General features: G+C 38.5%; 1 protein-coding gene across 2 annotated transcripts in view; it reads left to right on the forward strand.

Annotated features, from left to right (window-relative positions):
- PLD5 (phospholipase D family member 5) overlaps positions 1–11,599 on the forward strand; it is a gene marked incomplete at both ends in the record, with an annotated part of 187,182 nt that extends 175,583 nt beyond the window's left edge. For both annotated transcript variants that reach the window (XM_082306453.1, XM_082306454.1), the window contains 4 exons: positions 670–809; positions 2,928–3,093; positions 9,135–9,249; positions 11,364–11,599. In XM_082306453.1, coding sequence (XP_082162579.1) covers positions 670–809; positions 2,928–3,093; positions 9,135–9,249; positions 11,364–11,599 — 657 coding nt within the window. The remainder of the gene's footprint in view (positions 1–669; positions 810–2,927; positions 3,094–9,134; positions 9,250–11,363) is intronic.
- Between the last annotated feature and the right edge of the window lie 10,922 nt (positions 11,600–22,521).

A 22,521-nucleotide genomic window follows, 5' to 3' on the forward strand; every position in this document is an offset into this window, starting at 1 on the left:
CGGCCAGAAGAGCAGAAAGTCCTGGGCCTCTCTGCCACAGACAGGCGATTCCTGCTGGCTTCGCCTTGCTGACGGACACATTCGACACCCCTAGATACAAGGCAGAAAAGCTGGAATCTGGGCTTACCCCTTACCGGCTCAGTACCCGGTAAAGAGTTAATTTATACCTGAGGCTAGGTTTTAAAGATAAGTTTCTTGCAAAACTGCAGCATCTCCCTGCGACAGTGACTGAGCAAATGGTGACACTGTGTGGAACTTTGAGCAGAACTGACACAACAGGCTTAATTCCTGGTAGCAAGCGATGGGTCAGGCTCACGTGGCAAGAACACAGATATTACTCCATCTAATAGTAACCTGTCCTGGGACTCTCTGGAACAAAATTCTCTGAAATGTAACTTCCCCTAGAGCTTCTCTGATTACAGTGGATATTTTGAAGTTTGTCTCTTCTGCATTTTACCCACAGTTACATCTAAATGGCGAGGCTTTGAAGGGGAAATTAAGCAAATAACTCTCCTTGGTACCTTTGAGTATTCTAGCAGGGCAGTTGAAGGTATCAGTTAACATTTTCTGCTAAAATAAAGGATACCACTTGCCATCTCAAGAAGAATGAGGGGAAGAGAAAATAAATCGCGTATTCTAAATGACATATTTGAACTTTTCCCTTCACAGAATTCACCTAAACTCTTCTGCCCAAAGGACAGAGTCCTGGATATTGAAGCTATATACAGTGTTATCGATGATGCGAAACAGTTTGTATACATAGCTGTCATGGACTACTTGCCGATCGTCATTGACACCAATGCTAAACGGTGAGTGTCCATGTCCAGGACTAGCACGCTATCATAATGCCAATGAGGCCTGCTGGAGAAAATGAACCCACAGGAGATTAGTTACTACTGTGGACCAATTTCTTGGGGCCCAATTCTGCTCTTATTGAAATCAGTGAGAGTTCTGCCATTGACTTAAATGGGAGCAGAATTGGGACCTAAGAAGACATTTCCAGTTCTGGGCCCTAAGCTTTGGATCTGCCTATCGAAGGAGATCAGAAATTGTCTAGTCTGACCATCTGCAAGTGACTGGGACCCAGGAATACAAGAACCTGCTCATAGATGAATCCTGTTTCTTACACTATTGTATTCACTATCTTGATACCACAGCTACCGCCGTTATGAGTATCGTACAGATACTCGAGAGAGAGAGTGTTTGTGTGTGTATGTGTTAAGAGAGAAATAACATGATGTGAGTTCTCATACACAGCGTGGGAGATGTCATTATTTTATTGAATATACACACACATATACATGAAAATTCCAAATTCAGCACAGATTACATTTGAATTATACCACATTTTGGTTAACTGAGAGTTGCTAAAAACAAACAAAACCAAGTAATTTTTAAACACACAGTTTGTATGGACCATTAAAAAGCACTCATGACCCAAAACTGGAGCCACAGTGTAATAAACCCATCCAACTCAGAAGGCAAGTACCCAGTGGTCCCTCCTACTCTCGATAACAATGAATTGAGCATCTAGTAAAGCTCGCCATTCCATCCATGGACTTTATCTGAACACAGTTAAGCCAAACTAAACATGTGGTTATGTGCTTTTTTCCAGTTTTGCATAATTAAGATGGTTTATTCAAATTTTTCAAAAAATAACTGTCATTTGGCTGATATCAAGCATAAGCTGTTTCAAATTTACAAGAGGGTTTTTCCGATAAACTCATTATGTACAGCCTCTATTGCAGTGAAAGAATCAGGGGTAGTGCTGCAGGAACCTCAGTTTCACAATATGCGTCCATAGCGTTTCTCCTTTATGTTGGAAAGGAACCTAGTATGTAGAACCGCTACGGTGTTGCAGTTGATGTGATCTCCTATAATCCTCCTTACTTTGTTCTCATGCCTGAAGAATTCTAAAATCTATTGGATTAGGGATCCAGGGAAGCCATCAGTGTGAATTCTTCAACATTTTTCCTATAGCATGGCTTTGTGTTTGAGGCGCTGCCACAGCTTCCGTACCCTGTCAGCTCCCAGTTCTTGCTCCTGAGTTATTTTCTGGCATTGTCAAGCTCAGACTTCATTAGGCCAGATGCCTTGATGCTGCTGGAATAAAGAAAACATGCATTTTCTTTGTCTAAATCTCCCTGTCCTGACCTGCTCCCGCCAAAGGTCAGGAACGCAAAGCTAACTAGTGATTGCAAGGGTGGCACTGTGGCAGCCACCATCTCATTCATGGCAGAATTTCTGCAATCCTCATCATGCAAACAGGTAGCATCCTCCTTAAATGGCCCATCTTCGTCTGCTACTGAAGGACGCAGGCAGCCTGCACAGCAGCAGCTCTCCTTTTCCCAAGCAAGAAATGACAGAAGGCATTGCAGTCCCCAGCCTGCATGGTCCCAGTACAGAGGAAAAAAAGGATGGCAGTCAGGGAGGGATCCAGTGTTCCCGTTCCCTTACTAGTGTAGCCAACAGAAAATCCTTCTTGTCCCTCTGCCTGGGCTGGGTAAGCAGCACCCTCTAGCTGTAGCTCATTCTGCTGGTTCTCTGGCACAGCAAGAGCTCCGCTGCTCTCGCCACAGGCAGCGACACAGGAGTAACTCTCCCAGCCATGGGCAGACAAGGTACCTGCATGTTGTGCAAGTGTTTTGGCAACCCTCCGTGCACCTACGCAGATGGAAGATGTGCTCAACCATCCACAACCATCCACAACCTCACAGTGACAGTTTTGGTGCAGGGCAGAATGACACCAAAAAGGATGGGGGCAGATCTGTTTAGTGAGAAGCCCTTTAAATAAGAACGGCATTCCTTCAACAGACAGAAAATGAAATTCACATGTGTTTATTTTTTTCTATGATGTCTAGACTTGGCTGCATGAAAATCCAAATTTTTTTTAAGTTCTCTGAATATATTGTATTCTTTCCCTGCAGGTACTGGCCATATTTAGATGGGAAGATAAGAGAAGCATTAGTTTTACGAAGTATTAAAGTACGACTTCTCATAAGTTTCTCAAGAGACACAGATCCCCTTACTTTTAATTTTGTTTCGTCTCTGAAAGCTATTTGCACTGAAGTTCCAAGCTGTAGTTTGAAAGTTGTAAGTATAATCGATATTGCTTTGAAATCTAAGATGTTTCCCACCCCCCCAAAAAAATCAAGAAAACTTCACAACTGAGAAGTGTTTTCTGTTAGTATCAAAGCCTTCAAATTTCATTAAATAACACAGGAAATGTAATATAATGAACTGAATTTATTCCTAATAGTAACAGACATAGAAATTAAGAGAGAAAAACAGAATGATGCCAAAAGCCAGTCTGTGTGGCGGACAGCCCGTGTAAAACACGACATCCGGTCTTTCACAGGAAAGGTAGCGGAGTGAACCGCAGTCATATGTCTTGTTTATACTGGCTGACAAGAGTAAATGTGACAGCACAAAACTGTGTTTTAGTCTGGATTCGTGCAACCTTACTGTTCAGCTGCATAAGCATCTACTTTTCCTTTAGTCAAGTACAAAGTGCAAGAAAAAATAATGAAGATTTTACATTAAATTCAGGCTACAAATTCAGAATTGTGAAGACTAGAGCAACCATTATGTGACCACATTAGACGTGTAATACAGGAAAGTGAGAAATACCAGATATGTTACATTCGTATTAGAGAACAGAGTGTATGGTAAGTACTACTTTCAATTTGATACAGTTCATTTTTATAAAATTGAGGCACACTGGAAATCAGCCATCTTGAATCAATTCATCTTGGATCAATTTCTTTTTGGTTTTTTTTACAGATGACTGTCTTAAATAATCTGCTGAATTATTTTGACTTCTTAAATTGATAATCCGCTAAATCATTTTGGCTTTTTAAAATTGACAATTGTAAAAAACAAATACTATTTGTGTTATACACACTAAGTGATGTTTACGTGTATCTAGAAATAGGGATTTTTGTTATAATGTACATTGTTATTACAGGTTTCCTAGGTAAGAAGCAGTATAAAGTTTTCTTAAGTCAAAAAGCCCATACATGGCTGACACTGCTTAAGCCACTTCAATTTCGATTAACTTCTAGCCTGTTCTGTATTTATCATCAAAATTCCATTTATGTATTCAAAATTAATTTTTATTTAAGTGGCACCTAATGCTCTACATACTCATATCCGTTTCCATCTATTTACAGGAGGTAAAATCTTTAGTACAGAATTTATCTTGTCAAGAACTAAATGCTAAAAGGAAAAAAATTCTTTCTAGACATCTATTCTAGGTAGATAGTCTAGCTAGAATATCTGCAGTTAGAAAATACAAATACAACTTTCAGTAAAAAAATGAGACCGCCCCAGATGTAAGTAGCTGTAAAGTACCTCTGTGCTGTGCCTCACGTGTTCCACGCACTGAGTAAGTCCCTGCCTTAAACAAGCCTTGGTACCTGTAATAGCCCAAGGCTCGGAGTTTACTGGTCTCTATTTGATTTGGGCTGAAACTGTGTCACAGGCTCCATCACGACACTCCTTTACTTCACAGAACATGTCAGATCAGCACTGGTTTTTTTTAAATTGCATTTCTTTTGTATTCATCTGTTCTAACCAGGATCAAAGTGAAACAAAACTATGTGTGTGTATGGGGGAGAGGGAATAGGCTAACAAGGTAAAAAGGAAACACTGGAAAATTCTGCTCTTCTCTTTTGGTTCTGCTTTGGGTATGAAAAAACCTGAAGTCAAACTAAACTCTGTACGGCAAAGACTGTCATGCAGACAAGTATTGTATGTGTTTCTACACAAGAACACTGAAATTTTAAGAGAACCTTAAGTTACAAATTCTGATTGAAATTATACTTAAAATTGCTAAGCTTTCCCAAACCTCAGTATTGTTCTGACAGAAATGGCACCCTCCCCTCCTTCTGTTCTCTTGGGGATAATGTATCTCAGTCCTACGAAGCATATTCAGTAACTTTTTTCTTTCATTTAGCTTTTGATCCCTGTGATATGCCTTGTCGTGATTGTTTTCTTTTTTTGAACGCCTACGGAAAGACCAGTTTGGCTAGGAAGTTCCCAGCGAGAGCCAGTGGCTTGCTGCCGCTGCAGGGTACGCTGTGTCGCCAATGGCAGCAGCCTGAGGTACACGGCCATCTCGGCGAAGGCTGGGCAGATACAATTTCTCTGTTAGATGGGAATTTCCTCCTGATTTCCCCTGGTCTCTGACCAGGCTAATGGACGTTTTGGTATTGCCTAACTGCAAGTATATTGTTAGAAACAGGGCACTGCAAACGTGCCACGCCTAGCAGTGTCCTGATCAAAACCCAGCGCCAGCCACTGGGCCGGTAATTTTTCAGTCTGCTGTGGAGGTCAGGAAGGCAGGGACTGCAAGACACAAATTCCTAGTTGCAAACACTGAATCGTAACAGCGTGCTCTATCTAGAAGCAGGGGTTTTTTTCTCTTTTGCCACAAAACTTTGATAATACCGGGCAATTAACGTCATCAATGCCGTTAGAAAACGCTTAGTCCCTCGTTATGCATTCCTCTGCGTCTCACTTGGAGTGCAGTTCACATAAGCATTAATAATCACTGGATTCAACTGAAACTGCTTTGAGAGCGCAAACTCCGTATTAGTACTCGGAAAAAAATGATCACTGGGAAGAACTCAGGAGGGAAGAGCTTTGTTTGAGGACTAGATAAATGCTGTAAGCACACAGCCCGGTGTTGAGGAGTAAACCGCGTACCAAACTGCTGCTCATTCAGGGAGCTCTGTCCTCTGCACTGAACCACATGTGGTCATGAAATTAAAGCTTGAATCATAAAGGACAAACTCAAGGTGAAGAGCTCACCGTTGTGCATCTTGGGACCTTAATTCCAGTACGCCTTAAGTTTTGTGTGCTTGACCTTTATGTCCAATGTGCAAGAACGCTCAGTCCAGCTCTGGAAGGAGCAGTAGAAAGGGGCCAGCTCTGCTGGGCGCAGTGCTCAGCAGAGAACGGTGGGTGTTTTTGGAGGGCCCACAGAAAGCATGAACTAGAACAAAGTGTATTTAGGCAACGGGAGACCAGGAAGGAGTGGCAGTGGCACGGAACAGCCGTGTATCTGCAGCACAAGTTGTTCCTGAGCCTCCACATGAAGCTATTTTTGAGTTGTGCAGGTGTATTCCTGCTAAGGTAAGAGGAAGCAAAAACCGAACCTTTCGCTAATTCTCAGAAAGCCAGAATACCCTACGAGTGAACAAGGTGTTATGAATGAACTGTGAAACCTTTGCTCCTGAGCACTAATTTAAAGCTCTGAACTCCTAAATGAGGATGGAAGAGATTGATGAAATGGTAGCAGAAGGTGGTGTGTTACTAACGCAGTACTTCTGCTGAAGGCGCGTGTTGGAGAACGTTAAGCTGTGCTACTTGACGCCAGTGCTGGTTCACTTGCTCAGCTAAGCTGCGTTTGTGCGTTGTTTGTGAGGGCAGATGGGTTTCCCTGCTGGTATCTGTATTGTCAGGGAGTTAATGGCTTCTCTGCTCTTGCTGGAGAACATATTACATTCTCAAGCCTTCTATCTTTTCCTGCCTGAACCTGAAATTTTCTCTCTTACAAAGTTATTGTAGAAACAGAACACTAATGTATGATTTTTCAGTTCAGCACATCTGCTGAATCTATCTCAAACAGACAACTCTAAGCTTATATGATTATTGTGCTTAACTTTTTTTACCTCAAGGTATGTAACTTTTTGCTAAATCTCATTACCACTGGGAAGACGACAGCTTGTTACATTTTGTTTCCTAGCATTGAATACTTTACCCATTTGCTGGTTTGAGACTATTCCCTACAATATTAGTATTAGTCACACACTATCTATCTTCCACATCCCCGTGAAGAGTTACTGCAGGTACCCTATGGCTGCCAACTGTCTCCACTCCCGTTCTGTTGCACCAGGAAAAACATGACCATTTTTGTCTGGCTTTATCCAAAAATTCAGGACCCTTTCAGAAAGATTCAGATCCCTCTCTGGCTTGCCAAGTACATACTTTCTGTGGCGGGTGCACATCGGCCGAGCAGTTCCTCAGGCATACAGTTGCAGTCTTGATGTTGTCTAGGACCTAACCCCTAATATCCAGTAGTAAACTTCCCTTTACAGCTGCTAAGTTGGTTTGTTCTAATTTTTTAAGTGCAATGCTGTAGTTGTTAGTGATGTTAAAGATCTGTAATTAAAGGCATGATTTCTCCATGCAGCTTAGTTAGATGTGAATATACAATATAAATCTAATTTAAAGGACAGATACTACAGTTTTACACAGAATAATCTTTTTTTAATGCCCTTTATAAAGCAGCCACTCAAACAGTTTGGGTTGTTGTGCTTGGTTTTAAATTCAAAAACCTACCTTTGGAATTTTGCTAGTATATGAACTTACTACAAAAATTAAGCTGTGGAAGATAACAATGCCACGTACAGGTAAGTAGGCATGCGGTGACATACGAAATTCAGAGACTGTTTAAGGAAACACCTTTGTGATAGTTAGCGGTTATAAAACTGCTCCGCAGTACCATCCAGTATGTGGGCACTGAAAAAACACAAACTCTTTGAATTTTATTTCTAATGCACTAAAAACCTGCTTCAGCCCCAATATTACCCCCATATACTTTCCAATGGGGAAGAGAGAGATTCTGACAGAGTCCACAGCATAACTTGTTTATAGATGAACAGCAGCCTCTGGGCTACTCTACCTTTTGTCTGCAACTAAACCATTTTAATTAGGTTTGGTAATACTAATTGCAGATAAGCCTGTTCAGAACTTAGAGGAGAGTTCTCCAAGGAAAACCAAGCTGTAATCATCAAGACCGATGATTAAGAAGAGAGATTTTTTTGAACGAGTATTTATATGCAGTTCTGAAGCAACCAGTGGTAAAACCTAAAGCTGGCGTTCCTGGTCATCAGTAACAACACATTTTGTAACAGTCGAGCAGTTTACTGCAAATCAGCTTGAAACCCACCTACGGCCTGCGTGCTATGCGTACACCCTTATTTGATCTAACCAAACTGATGAGGTAGTCTACCACAGAGATCACTACATTTCAATAGTGAATTCAGTATTTTACAGTTGGGTTTTCAAAGTGGTGAGATTATTCTGAAAGACATAACCTCCATATCCTATAAGGATTCGTTCAAGGTTTGTATCAAAAAGAGCACTGGTTCAAGAGATGAAATTTGCATTATGGAAAACAGACCCCCAAGAATATCAAGGAGTTTTGGGGTGGGGTTTTTTTAAATACTGTTTTTCAATGTCTTAAGTGGGTGCAATGTATAGCCACTTGCTTTCCTCAGTAATATACTGTAAATTAGGTTTGTTCTGAGGATCTACCATCACCTCAATCAAAATTTCCCAGTCGGGCAGTAAATACTTACTTTCTCCTTCATTATGTTATTCTCTACTTCTGGTTTTGGAATCTGTGTCTAGATATTAGTTTCCTTGAGGAAAAAAACAATACTTAGATTTGTATTGGAAATCTCATTTTTGCCTGGCACTGATGCAGACAAGGAGTGCATATAGCTCCAAAAAATTTAAAAAAAAAAAAAAAAAATCTAACTCAGACTTCACGCTTTAGGGTAAAACAGATGCATTTTCCTCTTGTTGTCTGGTAAATTTCTCTCCATACCAGATTGAATCCTGAGAAGTTTCTAAGTTTCCGAAATCGGCAAGTTTCCTGTTGGAAACTATGCAATGGGTAATATAAAGGTATGAATTCAGCTGTCGGTGTGCCTGCCAGTCCGGATCCTGAGGCAGACTTCAAACCCCAATGTCCCTTGATGAATGAGGAAATAACCTAAAGAAAAGCTCCTGGCTCTTATCATGCAGAGCACGAAGACGGGGGGGTGTTTTGTTCATTTCACAGCCCTTACTCCCTGGCACTCTATTGCTTTTAGTCTGCGGTAGCCATATACTTTGTATAGTTCAGAATGCCAAGGCATAGCGAGTATCACAAACTATGAGAATTTAGTAAGAAATACAATGTGCAGTGTTTTATTAAAATTAATGCTTGGCTATAAAAACTCAAGCTGTTCTGTAGCACTAATTCATTTTCAATAAAGAGTAGAGAACAGACCATATTTTTTCTGTCCATTATGGCACAGTTCTCATTAACCTGTGCACTCCATTCTATTTTATGGCAGAAATTCTTTGACCTTGAGGAGGAGGGTGCATGCTTTCTTAAAGAACAGAAGAACGCTTCCCTTCCCAAATTAAATCGCAACAAATATATGGTGACTGATGGAGCTGCATACATTGGTAAGTAACCTCAAGAAATTCTAGTTTGTAGTCAAAAGCCTGAAATAACACCCGTTTGTAAATGAGGAATCTACAGTTGATATGCTTGTTAAGTTAAAATAATAGTTTTTTTCTTTGGGAACCTGGATGAAAACTGAGCTTTGAGCCTCTTCTCATTTAAAAACTTTTTTTCCCCCTATGAATCAGTTTCTCAAAAGCAATGTTCTGCTTTCAGTATTTAAAAACAAACTGAAAACACAAATACAACACACTTTATGAAGTAGGAATAGATTGGATTATTAACATATTCTCTTGTTTCTACAATCCAATGAAGATGGACAGTTCTCCATTTCCCATGTTATTACTAAAGCTATGGTCAGTCCTGGTAAATACTGTACAAATGCCTTTCATCCTCATCTTCTTAAGTCTTATTCCATTTACTGTAATGACATTTCAGACACCCTCCTAACATACCTAATTGGTATATATACAATATACATACCTCCTACATACCTAATTGGTATTTTGGGTTAAAGGTGTATTCCAGTAAAGTTGCTGTACGGCACCTAGCAAAAGTTCCATTATCCGTCACATGCTCAATGAACGCAGGCTAAAAACTACTTTTTAAAAAAATCTGACTGCTTGGACTGTGCATGAGCTGCAGGATCAGAAAACTGCTACTGAACTAAAAAATCAGTCATGAGATTTTATGAAGTCAAGAGAGAAAGCGTGCATTCCAGTATGCTGCAGCTCGATGCTTTAGTTGCTGACTTCCTCACCCTGACTTACTGCAAAGGGCTTAAAGCCGGTGATCGCAGAGGCGGGGAGGGCAAAGGCTGCAACGCAGAAGCGTGCCCGTGCACACATGAAGAATGGAGAATCCCAAGTAGCGTAGAGATACTACAAGCAAGAGCTACTCTCAAAAGCTCACCCTGATGGGCTCTAAGCACACAGACATTTCTCTGTTAACCTATCCAAATCTATTTTTCACTTCAAGTAGTGCAGCTTATTCCTCTTTTGTCTCCCAAATGCTTTATGAGCCCCCCCAAATAATTTTTTTACTCCATTTTAAATTCCTTCCAATAGCCAGACCAAATTTCAGTAACTTATAATTTGTCTACACAGCGTGGATTCTTAGCCGAGTTGGTTTTTTTCTTTCCCATTGTCCTTACATCTGTAGATACATATAAATAAAAGAAAGAATCAAAGCTGTGTGAAAGTAATCCAAACGCGTGTTAAGGACCTGATATATCTTCTACTTGAAAGCATAGAAGAAATGTCCCTTATGACGAGGCTTCAATTTACCATCCTTGACAACTTTAGATTTCTTAACATTTCCTGCTGAAGCAGCTTGAAATGATGCTGAAAGAAAGGGTATAAATTTCTCAGATACTTTCATGTTTTATGTATGTTCAGATACTGTTTTAAAAGATGACCTCTAGTAACAGCATTTTTTCTCCAAAATACTGCATGTTATAAATGTATAACTTAAATTGTTATAGTTCTAGTGAAATAAAAAGAAATAACTGAAACACTTGATTTACCTGTTTTCCATTAATCCAATTATCCTCTTTGCCTTGTGTTCACCAGGATTTGAAATGCTCATTCATTACCTTAAATTTCAACAAAGGTGGTAATAACTGGCATAAACCCAGTAAACCCTGTTTTTCATTGCTGAAATAGTATCTATCACTGGGTAACCTGTAAAAGATCTATTGGTTTGGCTCAGCATTATGGAGAAAACACTCTATTCCTTCTACTTTAAATTGTTTTATATGGCAAAAAAAAAAAAATTTTCATTCTTGGCACTGAAAAGGCTGATGAGGAAAGTCAATGGAGTAATAATACAATATATGCAAAAGGAAGAGCAAGTTAGTTTTGAATAAATAAAAGAACCTGTTGTCACTTATGAAGGATTAGAGCTGTTAAACTTCCAGAAACGATCTGCCCTACACACTGGTACGTAGTGGAGTTTTTTCTTTCCCACCTGTACAGAACACTTATTTCCGTCTCTGCCCAGGTAGGCACTGGGGAAAATGATACTGTGTCTTGCTGGATTGCCTTTAGGGAGATCGCTTCTTTTATTTTTTTTTTAATGTTAGAAACTCACTGTATATTCCTGCCTTTGCTTGTAGGTAATTTTGATTGGGTAGGAAATGCTTTTACGCAGAATGCCGGAGCTGGCCTTGTTATCAACCAAGCAGACGCGGGGAACAGCACGAGCATCATTAAGCAACTCAAGGCTGTTTTTGAAAGGGACTGGTATTCACATTATGCCAAAAGTTTACAACCAACAAAAATCCCAAACTGCTTTAATCACAAACTTAATAGAGCAACATCAAATAAGACTGCCATGAGCAATGTGAATTAGAAAGACTATTTCACTGTTCAGTATGGCAATGAAGAATTACATTGGGGTGTAGCCCTCTTTCGTATTTACAGACAAAAGACTTAAAAAGCAAAAAAAAAAAGTTTGGTTGGGGGGGTGTTTTTAGTAAAAAGCACACTTATGTAAAAACTGTCTAAACTATATTCTCTATATTGAATTATTTAAGACTTTCAAATTTGTTACTTCTGACACTGAATGTCATTTCTGCTTTCATGTTAATTTTAATGTTCCGCATTTGAATTTAACAGCATGTGTCCATTTTTCTATTTCAGTTTTAGGACTTTCCCTAATTGCCCTCCTGGCTAGAATGAACCTTGAGGCAAAACCAAGATTCAAGCTATGAAATGACATTCTAAGATTAGTTATCATTGACATACAAGTAGATGGTAGGTTTACTGTATTAGAAAACATAAAGGAGTAAACAAAGTTTTACCCATATAAATCATTCTCTTCAAATACCCAGTCATGCAAATACTTCCTAGTTTTGAGCATTTAGTTTGAGTATCACTCTTCCATGTCTTCTAACTAGCCTTAAAAGACATTAGAGTTACATGACTGATAATTCATTCATCTCCTAAAAGTATGAGAAGGTTTTGAGGGATTGGGGTTGGCCTCATCAAATTAGTCATAATCCCAAAAGCTTCTCAGATAAATGGATTTTTAATCAATGTGGATTCCTTTCAACATAACAGTTATTTCCAATTATACATGTTTCATCTAACAATGAAAATATCTGGATTAATAGCAAAGACCTAGGACTGATTTTTTTTGTCATCTCAAGAAAATTTCTTCCCCAAGTTAAATATTTATCAAGTGCGAGTCAGCAGTTGCGTGATGACTCATTATCAAACCAATGCATATATAAAAATCAAATGCTGCTTTTTAGGAAGGCCAAGGGTTATGCAAAATCATGCAATAATTGTTGTTAAATTATCATATAGTCATTTTGTTTGATTTTACACCTGGAAGTTTTTTTCTTTCCTAACTTTTACTAAAAAAAAAAAAAAATTGTGACATGGCATTTTTTGTTAAAGTGTCATCCATATAGGTGAATATATCAGCACAAACAGAAACGTGATGCCTTCATTTAGGCCACAGTTTCAGTTGGTGTTAATAGTGTGCCTCTACAAACACAACTAAGCTGCACCAAGAAGCAACTGTTTTGTGAAAGTGTGAATTTGCTCTTTAAAAAAATACATGTAACTGTTTGACAACACATTTTTCTCTAGTCAGAGCTGTAATAGCTTAGTTTCATAATAAAAATGTTTAATTACTATCCTTCTGCTTCTGTTGAAGAAATACGGCCATGAAAGCAAACTGCGTTCTGCATTTTGTTAAATATTCACAGAACTTTTTTCCAAAATGCAGACTTCTCTCATCTGGCTGTATGTTACTGAAGGCACGCTTCAAAAGCAGTGGGCAAAAAGAGACGGAAAACCAACCATGTCCCAGTGTACTATTTTAATCTTAAGAACAAGTTAGAAACCCATCTTGACTTTCAAAACACAGTTTTCACTTACAAAGTTTTAAAAAAGTTCAAGTTTATTTTAAAGTAAGCACAGCTGAGGAAATTCTAGTAAGGTAACATATGCACAACTTCAAACTGCCAGCCAGAGACACACCACAAAATTAGTTATGACTGCAAATGGCACACTTTTGACAAAGAATGTTTGTTTCTTTTGCAATTGCCAAGATTTACATCATCTTACTGAAAATAATGACATAACAAATTTTTAAAGTTGTCAACTTTTACAGAAAAGATTCTGCACAGCTCTAATGCTCAACAGCATTTTCTAATATTCAGATAAACACATGCCATTTATTAGCCTCCACACACACACATAGAAAAGCATATATTCTGACATTCATATAGAAACAAGTGTCTAAGAAGAAAAAAAGTTTCCTGAGTTGCAATGAAGGAAAGAAAGATCTTTGTGAAGAGGAATTCCTGTATTTTCTTCCTTCTGTACATAATTTAGCATATGTATAGCAAGTGTGGGAGAGAGATCCCCAGCACTTAATTTACTGGTTGGGGTTTTTTTGTTTTGTTTAAGAAATAAATATTAGTCCATTTTAATAATTTCTGGTGAAAATTTCAGCCAAGATATACCACCAATGAATTTAGTCTTATGAGGCAAAGCTAAAGAAAACCCAAAACAAACAAACAAACCAACCCACCACATTTTTAAAAGCCGGTTGAGACATTTGTAAAGCTTCCGAGGTCCCCACGGATGGGTGATCTTAAAGCTTGAGATAAACTTAATACCAAGTCCTCACATAAGGTATGAAAAAACCTAAGCAAACAAAAAAACCCCACTGTCCAGAGTTGTTAATTGTAGCACCTGATGGCAATAATGTAAGAGAATGAATCAATGTAGTTTTTTCCCTGTTGCGTTATGGATACTAGAAATGTGTTAAGTTTTTTAAATGACATCTTGCACAAATAATCGAGGATCTGAGTGGAACAGAAATTTGTCAGATGATAAAGCTGAGGTGTCTGTTTATAAAGCAGGATTTAGAGATGAAATCGGACTGGAGTTACCACTGACGTTCTATTTAGTATACGAAATGAATGATTCCGATGTGGTAGTTTTACTGGGCAGATCCTAGGGAAATACCATCATGAATATTAACCAGATCCATTAGTTTACAAATGCATTCTTATTGGCTTGATAAACAAATTCTGGTGCTTCAATGACCCCCCAAAAGAGTTGTTATGTAAAAGTACATTTCAGAAGTGGCAGTATGTTCTGAATGAATGGAAGAGTTTGGGGTTTTTTGAACGAACTTTTAATGTGAAATAGTGGTCAGCCATCCTACGAACGGACTGGCAGACTCAAGTTTCATTTGTTATAAAGTATAGATTAATATTTTAATAACAACTGTTTAGAATGGCAGCAGCTCCAAAGTACTACGGAAGGCTTTGGTCTGTTACATTAGCCAAAAGACAAAGTGCATCCTTGGACTTCAGCAAGTAGGAAATTAAAAATACCAGATTCTTTTTTGAAGCTGTTTGTTTAAGGGGATTATAGCCAATTATTTGTTTTGGGTTAGCACTGTTACTGTTTAACTAGATTTGCCACAGCAGCCTCGATTCTGGCTTCAGATCCTTCTACCACTGTAAAGAAATCTGGAGCAAATCCATTACAGTAATTTCACATTGGTTTAGCAGGGATCAGAATCGTGACCAGTTTCCTCCTGCTTTAGCTCTCCCGAGTATCACCATTGCACAGGCTATTTCCAAACATAACAGGGATTTGCATTCAGTGGTTTCTCACAGACCTCACAGGCATAATCCAGAAGATGCACTTTCTCTATCCCCCTTCTAACTGGCATTGGTAACTCTGTCATATTAAAGGCAATTTCCTAAACAGAACGGCTTTATTCTTAAAGAATATAGACTGTAATTGTTGTTTGCTGCAAACATTTACTAGTGCCTTATTCATACAAGCTTTTGTTTAACTGTTCCTCACGTGAAGTCCTGCTGAAGTTCTTGTATCTAGTACTGAGGCATACCGCAAACTTCCTAAGTGAGACGATGACGCATTGTGATGTTTACAGGTTAGTACCTAAAACTAGAGTCACAAAAAGACAAAAACTGAATGTGAGATGTTGGTCCAAACCACAAGCACATCTAAACCTGAGCATTTTTATCCAAGCCCAGTTCTAGAACTAAAATTCACAAATTACTCCTGTCTTCGTTATCAACTAATCCACAGCACAGCTGAATTATTCTGTCCTGCCAAGGTGTAAAAATAAATAAAATTTGAATCACCCCAACACCTGGCTGATATCAAAAGCATAAGCATAGGGTGAAGGTCAAAAATCACACAGTGGCTACTTCACAAATGTTGCATGTTAAGCCTCAAGTTGTTTTGGGCCAGCTACCACTTTTTTCTGCCTGAAGCATGAACTACTATCCACAACTACTCTCACCTTCTCTTTGAAGACCAGAAAAGCATGGATTATGTGCCACAGCACAACGGCCATAGCTGTACCCTGACAGGAACAGATTTAAGGTTTTGTTCAATTTTTTTTCTCCTCACCCTTTTCTGAGGGGGGGGAAAAGCATCTTTGAACTGAATTTGAGGCTGTGCTATACAAAGTTTTACACAATACAGGGCCAAGTGTTGCTTCTAGTAAATCCAGGCTCTGTGGGTGGTTCAGAGGAGAACTTGAGAAACAAGTAAAAAGCATTCTGAGGCTTTTTAAGATCTATGCATTATGCACTATACTACTAGCTACCTAAATTCTACTACTTCTTGGAGTTTTGCATACATAAAAACTGAACAACTAAGCTCTGTGTGAATCTTACCTGCCATTTAACCCTAATCCAAGGAGAAATCCAGACAAACAATTTATAGGGTTTTTTTGTGACTTTAGTGTGTACTTACTGAAAATAGTGCAGACTTTCGCATCAAGATGGTAAAGACATCAGCTGGCTATTCCAGTTCTTCAAACTGAAGTCCTCTATAAATATCCCCATCTTGAATATCATGCACTTGACTCCTGAGAAGGGCCTTACAGGGAGCGCTAAGTTATCCTAAAACCATTTTGGACTTCAAAATTAACTCTTCATTTTAATACAAAAATACTGACTACATGTATATAGTAAGTTTCCAGATGGTAATTTCTGGCACTATGTTTTTCTTCCACTCTTATCCTTTCTCTACATATATATTCATGTTTTTTTAATCACTGTTAATCCAATTCAATCTATGTAAAAAACAGAATGAATCCTTGGTATATTTAAAAGTCACAATGATACCTCTTGAGTTGAAGGCACCAGTAAACATATTCCACTTTTTACACTGCAGAGTATAGTAGCTCAACTGATACTGTAAAGTGATTGCTTTTCTTAGCTGTAGTTTTTCACTTTAATTACTGCTGGATGTTATTTATGAATTTCTCAGTGTTGAATCAGGTTGCTCTTGCATCATCACTTTGCACAAATGCCTTAGAAGCTTGCCAAACTAGCATGTAAAAGAGACCTCATTCAAAATAGTTTAGACAAGAAAAGAAGAACTCATGTGCTTTACGCTCTGTGGATGCTGCAGTAGATAAACTCCAGTCTTACAATACAGTGGAGCTTTCTATTGCACCTCCTGTTTGGATTAGCCCTGCATGGGCTTCAAAGAAAAAGTCTGTGAGAATTGTGTGTTTGAATTATCTTGAGATCAGGAATTTCAAGAGAATTTGAATGAAGAATCCAGCTGTATTGAGTGGTTCAACACAGTAACTTAAATTGGGTTTTCATGAAAACACATTTCTATTCCATATTCATATGCTACAACTGCATTAACACACTAAGGTTAGGTTTTCCCTAAAATTCAAAATACACATAGGACAAAAATCAAGCTACTGCTGCCTATTTCTGAAAACCTTGTTAAAATTAGATTTTAAGAGCACAATTCAATGCTGGCTGCAAATTACTCTGCTATAGTCAATGGAGTCAGCTCTATTTTGTTCACAACAAATTCTACACTGCAATTTTACAGGAAGACTCAATAAATCTTTTTAATCCTGTAAAGTGAACATGATAATTTTCCCTTTTAGAACAGAAATAAGGTTGATGGCTGATTCAGGCTACAGAATAGAACAAAATATAATAAAATGGCTGACAACTGTAGCATTCCAGAGGATTATTTTGTGCTCCTTTATGTTGCATGGCCACAAACATGAATAATACAAATTGTATGTATTGCGATGGTGTTGTGTCAACACATAGTGGGCACTGCATCTCCCACAGTAATATCCATCCCTCCTGCAACAGCATAAAATGTAATAAGGGTAGAGAGGAAGGGGCGAAAATAGCTACTGAGGCAAACCAACTTGAATCAGACTTGAGTTAACGGACTGGGTGCTGGCCTAAAAGCTCTGGGCTATGTTCTCATTTGTTCCTTTCCCTGCAAAATCCTGTATTTCTTATGCATCCACCTTGCTCTCCCTTATATGAGTGAACTCCAATAATTGTTTTCAGAATGAGGAGGGAACCTTTAACAATTACAAACTTATGCTTAACAGAAAGAAATCAGCATGAATAAAAAGCCCATCAATTTCTATGTAGCCAGGTACTAAGAAGTAAAGCAGTATTTGAAATGGGGCTCTTCCTTTTACATTAGAAGTTTCTAGTGCTATATAAGCAAGGATTTTCTACATAGCACATGCCTGCAAGTTTCACATCATATGCAGCATTTGCATATGTTCTCTTAATATACAAAGACAGTCAAGTCAGACAGATACCATACTCCTAATAAACTGGTGAAAACTAAGCACAAGTATCAGGCAAATTCAATAAATTAATCACATGCAAATGAAAAAAAAAAAAAAAATGCCCCAGAAGTGCTAACTATATAAAGTTCATAAATGACTTAGAAGCTGGAATTATTTTCAAACATAACTTTGAGGGACTTAATGGGAATTTTAATGAGGAAGAAATCTTTATGTTAAAGGCATGCACCATTACATGTAGCGCTGTCTAAGCAAGACAGCATATAACACATAAGATGAGAAGCTCTTCAAATGGCAGTGTGTAGAACAACATTTTATTGACTGACTTGCTAACAAATGTTTTCAAGTGGATTTGCTAAGTATTCAAGTATTCCACATTATTCCTTATGCGTATTTCTTCGAATGACACTGTACCTGTATTCAGTGTTTTTCTTGAAACGTGACAGAAAAGCAGGATGCTTCTGGAAGTGACACCTGTTTCTTTCTAAAGGTCGGAGGGCTGTTCTCCTCATCTCACTTGTCCTCTCACTGTCTCCTATTTCTTCAGCAACCCAGTCCAGGTTTTCACTTGTCACTGCCTGAGGAGCAAAGAGAACAAAATATTTTTAGTTACATGCTGCTTCTGAAAACTGCTGGCTGCTCAACGTGCTTTTGCACATTTCCCTCTTTGAGAGACCCCCTCACCTAATGTGATACTAGAGAAAGCGTAATAAAGGAGGTCAAACACATCATTCCAGGTGCCTCATGTAATTCTTCACCTGGAGAGACATATATGCAAAATCTGGAAGAAGAGGAGACTGTAGGCAGGAGAACGTTTGGCAAACTTTAAATGCAGCAGAGATTCTTCTGGTGATACAAATACCTCTTCTGGTGGCCTCATTTTCTTCTAGTGTAAACCATTCTTTACCATACAACTAGATTTGTAATGACTCAAGTGTGCGGTTGACTTTTTAGCATGAAAAGGTGAGAGGTCAAACACCCCTTGTCTTTAAGAATTGAATTTAATTTCTTCACTTTGTAAGAGGGGTGGAAGAGGCAGGTAAAAATGGAAAATGCACTGTCTCCTCTTTTCAAGGAATAGCCCAGGTTGCTACTAGAAATAGAGCTGGTGAGGTTTCTTAAAAGATCTTATGCATCCAACTTCTATTAATTCTCAAAAGGTGGTGCATACCTGTGGGAACTTGGGGCTCACAGCTTAGTACCAACTTCTTTGTGGCAAACTGTCAGGCTTCTCGGGAGAGCTCCTTTTCCTCCTTCTCACTATGCTCAAGACATCTGTGACATCTGCTTTTAACAATCTCCAGATTCTTCAAAGACATTTCCAAACCAGATTATAAGAATTTTCCCTGTGGAAAGAAAAATAAATGGCAGATTCAGTGAGGAACCCAAAGAACCCAGTACAAATATTAAAATGCATTAGAAATCAGGATCAAAACCAACATTTTGCCAACATTTAAAAAAATAAATGAGAACTGGAAAAAGAATGAGAGGTTAGTGCAATACGTCAGATTAATGAAGCTGAAATTTATAAACCAAAACGCTGTTACATTTGTGGACAGTCCCCACATCTAAACTGCTGCTCTTAATATGACAGAGATGCAGTGAAGAATCTGTGAACCACTAGCTTTTATATGTATGTTATAGAAAGCTTTTAGCATTCCAAGTCTTATGATGATCTATGGATGTATACAGCTTAAAAGATAGGCAAAAAAATGGGGTTCTGTGTGTATTTATACAGACCCTACCGTCTAATAATCATTAAAAAATAGTCACTTCTCACAGCATTTGTGTCTTCAGATGTCACCACAGAGATCTTAGTGAACAAATCTGGAGAAAGGAAGAAAAGCAACATCTATGGCAGCAAGCAAGCTAACTAAAATAAACTGTAAGCCCACTGTCCAAGTGCCAGTTGATACAATAAAAGCACTCAGATGCCCCCATATCCATCTCAGATTTCAAATGTCCTTGTATCAGATTCCAAACACAGAGGCGAGGCTCCACACACGCATATGCACAGAGACACATCCTCAAAGGAAAAATGAGTATCTGCGCCAGAAGAGCTTGGAACATCTCTAGTACGATGACTTGTTCCACTGCTGTCCTACTCTTAGATAAGACTGACAGGAAATAGTACAACTCTTTTTGGAAAGGGCCACATATCTTTTACTAGAAAATAGGAATATGCACACATAAAGAGACTCAGAATAACGAACCACAAAAGTAAACTCCTGGCCACAGCACAGAAGTACATTAATGTAACAGTTTCGGACAGCACATACCAAAGCCATCTACTTGCCTTCTCATTCCCACATTACATGTGTGCCAAAGCTCACTTTTTTAAAAAACAAAGAGCAATGTTTCTCTCTGAACTAAACATTCCAGAGATGATTATACTTTTTTTTTTTTTTTTTTAAACAGAGAGAACAGCAACCACTGCCCCAATTCTCTCTTCCCTTTCCTCACTCCCCTTTTTCACTGGCAAATGTTTCCATTATCTGCCCCTCTGCCTCTTGTCTGTCCGTCTCCTTTTCAAGCTACTTCCTACATGCTGTTTCTGAATCCCTTGCTGCTTCGTACACAGGGACGAATCCCTGCAACTTGCATCATCGGTGCTGTAACATCCTACAAGGTTACTTCCACTAGCTTTACCCGAAGTGCTCAGAAAAGGGAAGTACATGCACACGTTGTTTAAAGACACACAAATTACTATGTATGAAGACAAGGGGAGTCAGGGCAAAAGCAGAATGCAGGCACTACTGGAAAAATACCTGGACAGGGAAAAGGTTTTAAGTCATACTCCTCAATCCGATTTTGCCTTGGCACATCCAAAACCTGTATCAGGATCTAGAGCCCAATTTTGCAAACCTTGCACAACTAACACAAGCCTTGCCTCCAGGTATTTTGTTCGCTGTTGTGCTGGAGTCGCACACCAGGTTAACCTGCTGAGCTAGGCAATAACAAGCAAGTCAAAACCACAGACAAGTTCAAGCCACACGACCTCAGCTTTACCTTCCAGGTGGCATTTGGCCACAGAGGGGATCGAATCTGGGTACTGTCATCTTATAACGGTTAAGATGGTCCAAGCTCACCATCATATATAGCACCACCACCTTCAAAAGAGTAAATGAAGAAAGACCACCCCTCTGCAAACATATTTTATATCTCTGAGTGTGACTTTGGCATTGCATTGTATTTCCCTACACAATCTGAACGTAGCAGGAGTCCTTTGTAAAGTTTGCAGAGCAAAAAGGATATGTACTATATTAAGTTTACTACTATACCTCTTCTGATGGAATAAAATATCAAATAGAAAAATCTGTCTAAACTTATTTTGAAAACTGCATGGCCAGCTTATGCAGTAGCTAGATACGTGGCAAGGTTGCAGTGTTACTCTCTAAGGAGAATACAATAAATATGCTTATATATTTTGTTCAATTCAAGCACTGCAGAGTCTCCAAGTTCTACTACGAGAAGTATGGATAACTTCTCATTATCCTTCCTATTTCAAAACACAGTATTTATCACAGATGTGTACAATACAGTGGCATAGCTTAGGCCTGTTATATAGGTCAGTATCTGCAATGCACACAAGAACATAGTTTGCCACTGCAAAGGAGAGTGGCTGCAAAATCTATTTTGGATAATCCAATTTATATTTATTTGAGGAAATCAATGTGTGGTCATTTCTAGAACTGTGAATTATAAGGCAACTGCTGCATGCTTGTATATTTGATGAGTTTTATTATACTATATCCTTATATGAATGCCTATGCAGTGTAAATGCTTTAATATAAGATACTGAATGTTTTTTTACACATTATTTTCTAAACGATGCTACATTTTACTGCATGTTTATCCATTTTTTGTGTTGGTACAAAGTGCAAGCAGGAAGACACATGATTTTAATAACTTACACAGCAGCTATTCAAATCCATTATAAAAACATGTTCTTATATAAAGACTTAATTTAGCAAGAAATGTGCTTCCTTTAGACAATGGGCTTGGTTCACAGCAATACCTGTGTAATTAATGTTTACTTATTTAAAAAAAAAAAAAAAAAAATCACTGAGTCTGTAAATGGGGCTATTGACTCTGCTGCAAACCACTATGTCAGTACGTTTTGATACCTTTGAAAATGTAACTCATCTACATTTACTAGGAAAACAGGTGACCTGTCCTGATTCAAGTTGAAAAAAAAGTGCTTTAATTGAAAAAGTCCAAAACTGAGCAGCTATTGTGTTTGGTGTTGCAGGATGACAATGTAGCAATCTTTTTTTTTTTTTTCTTTAAACAATACTTTCTCATGACCTCACTGCAACAAGTTCATGTTATTTGATTGTGAACTGGGCCCACTGTTTACAGTGTTACTACACATAACCAAAGTTCAATGTAATTAACAGAACTGAACAGATTCATTCTTTTGGAAGAAAAAAAGAGGCTGACTTTGGTTTTCTAAAGTTTTGGAGATGTGGCTTGGTACAGAGTGCTGCTGCTGTACCAGTGCATTTTAAACGTAAGGAAATCACTGGCTGACAGACTGATGGCTAAGACAGCACTGTCAGTTGTAATACCTGACACTGCTGGAAACTAAGTTACCAATGATATAACACTAAATCAAGGAAGTAATGCATTAGTTTAAAGCTATGTAAATATTTATTTTAATGCTGCAGCAT

Source organism: Platalea leucorodia (assembly GCF_965183815.1).
Source record: "Platalea leucorodia genome assembly, chromosome: 3".
Classification (NCBI taxonomy): domain Eukaryota; kingdom Metazoa; phylum Chordata; class Aves; order Pelecaniformes; family Threskiornithidae; genus Platalea; species Platalea leucorodia.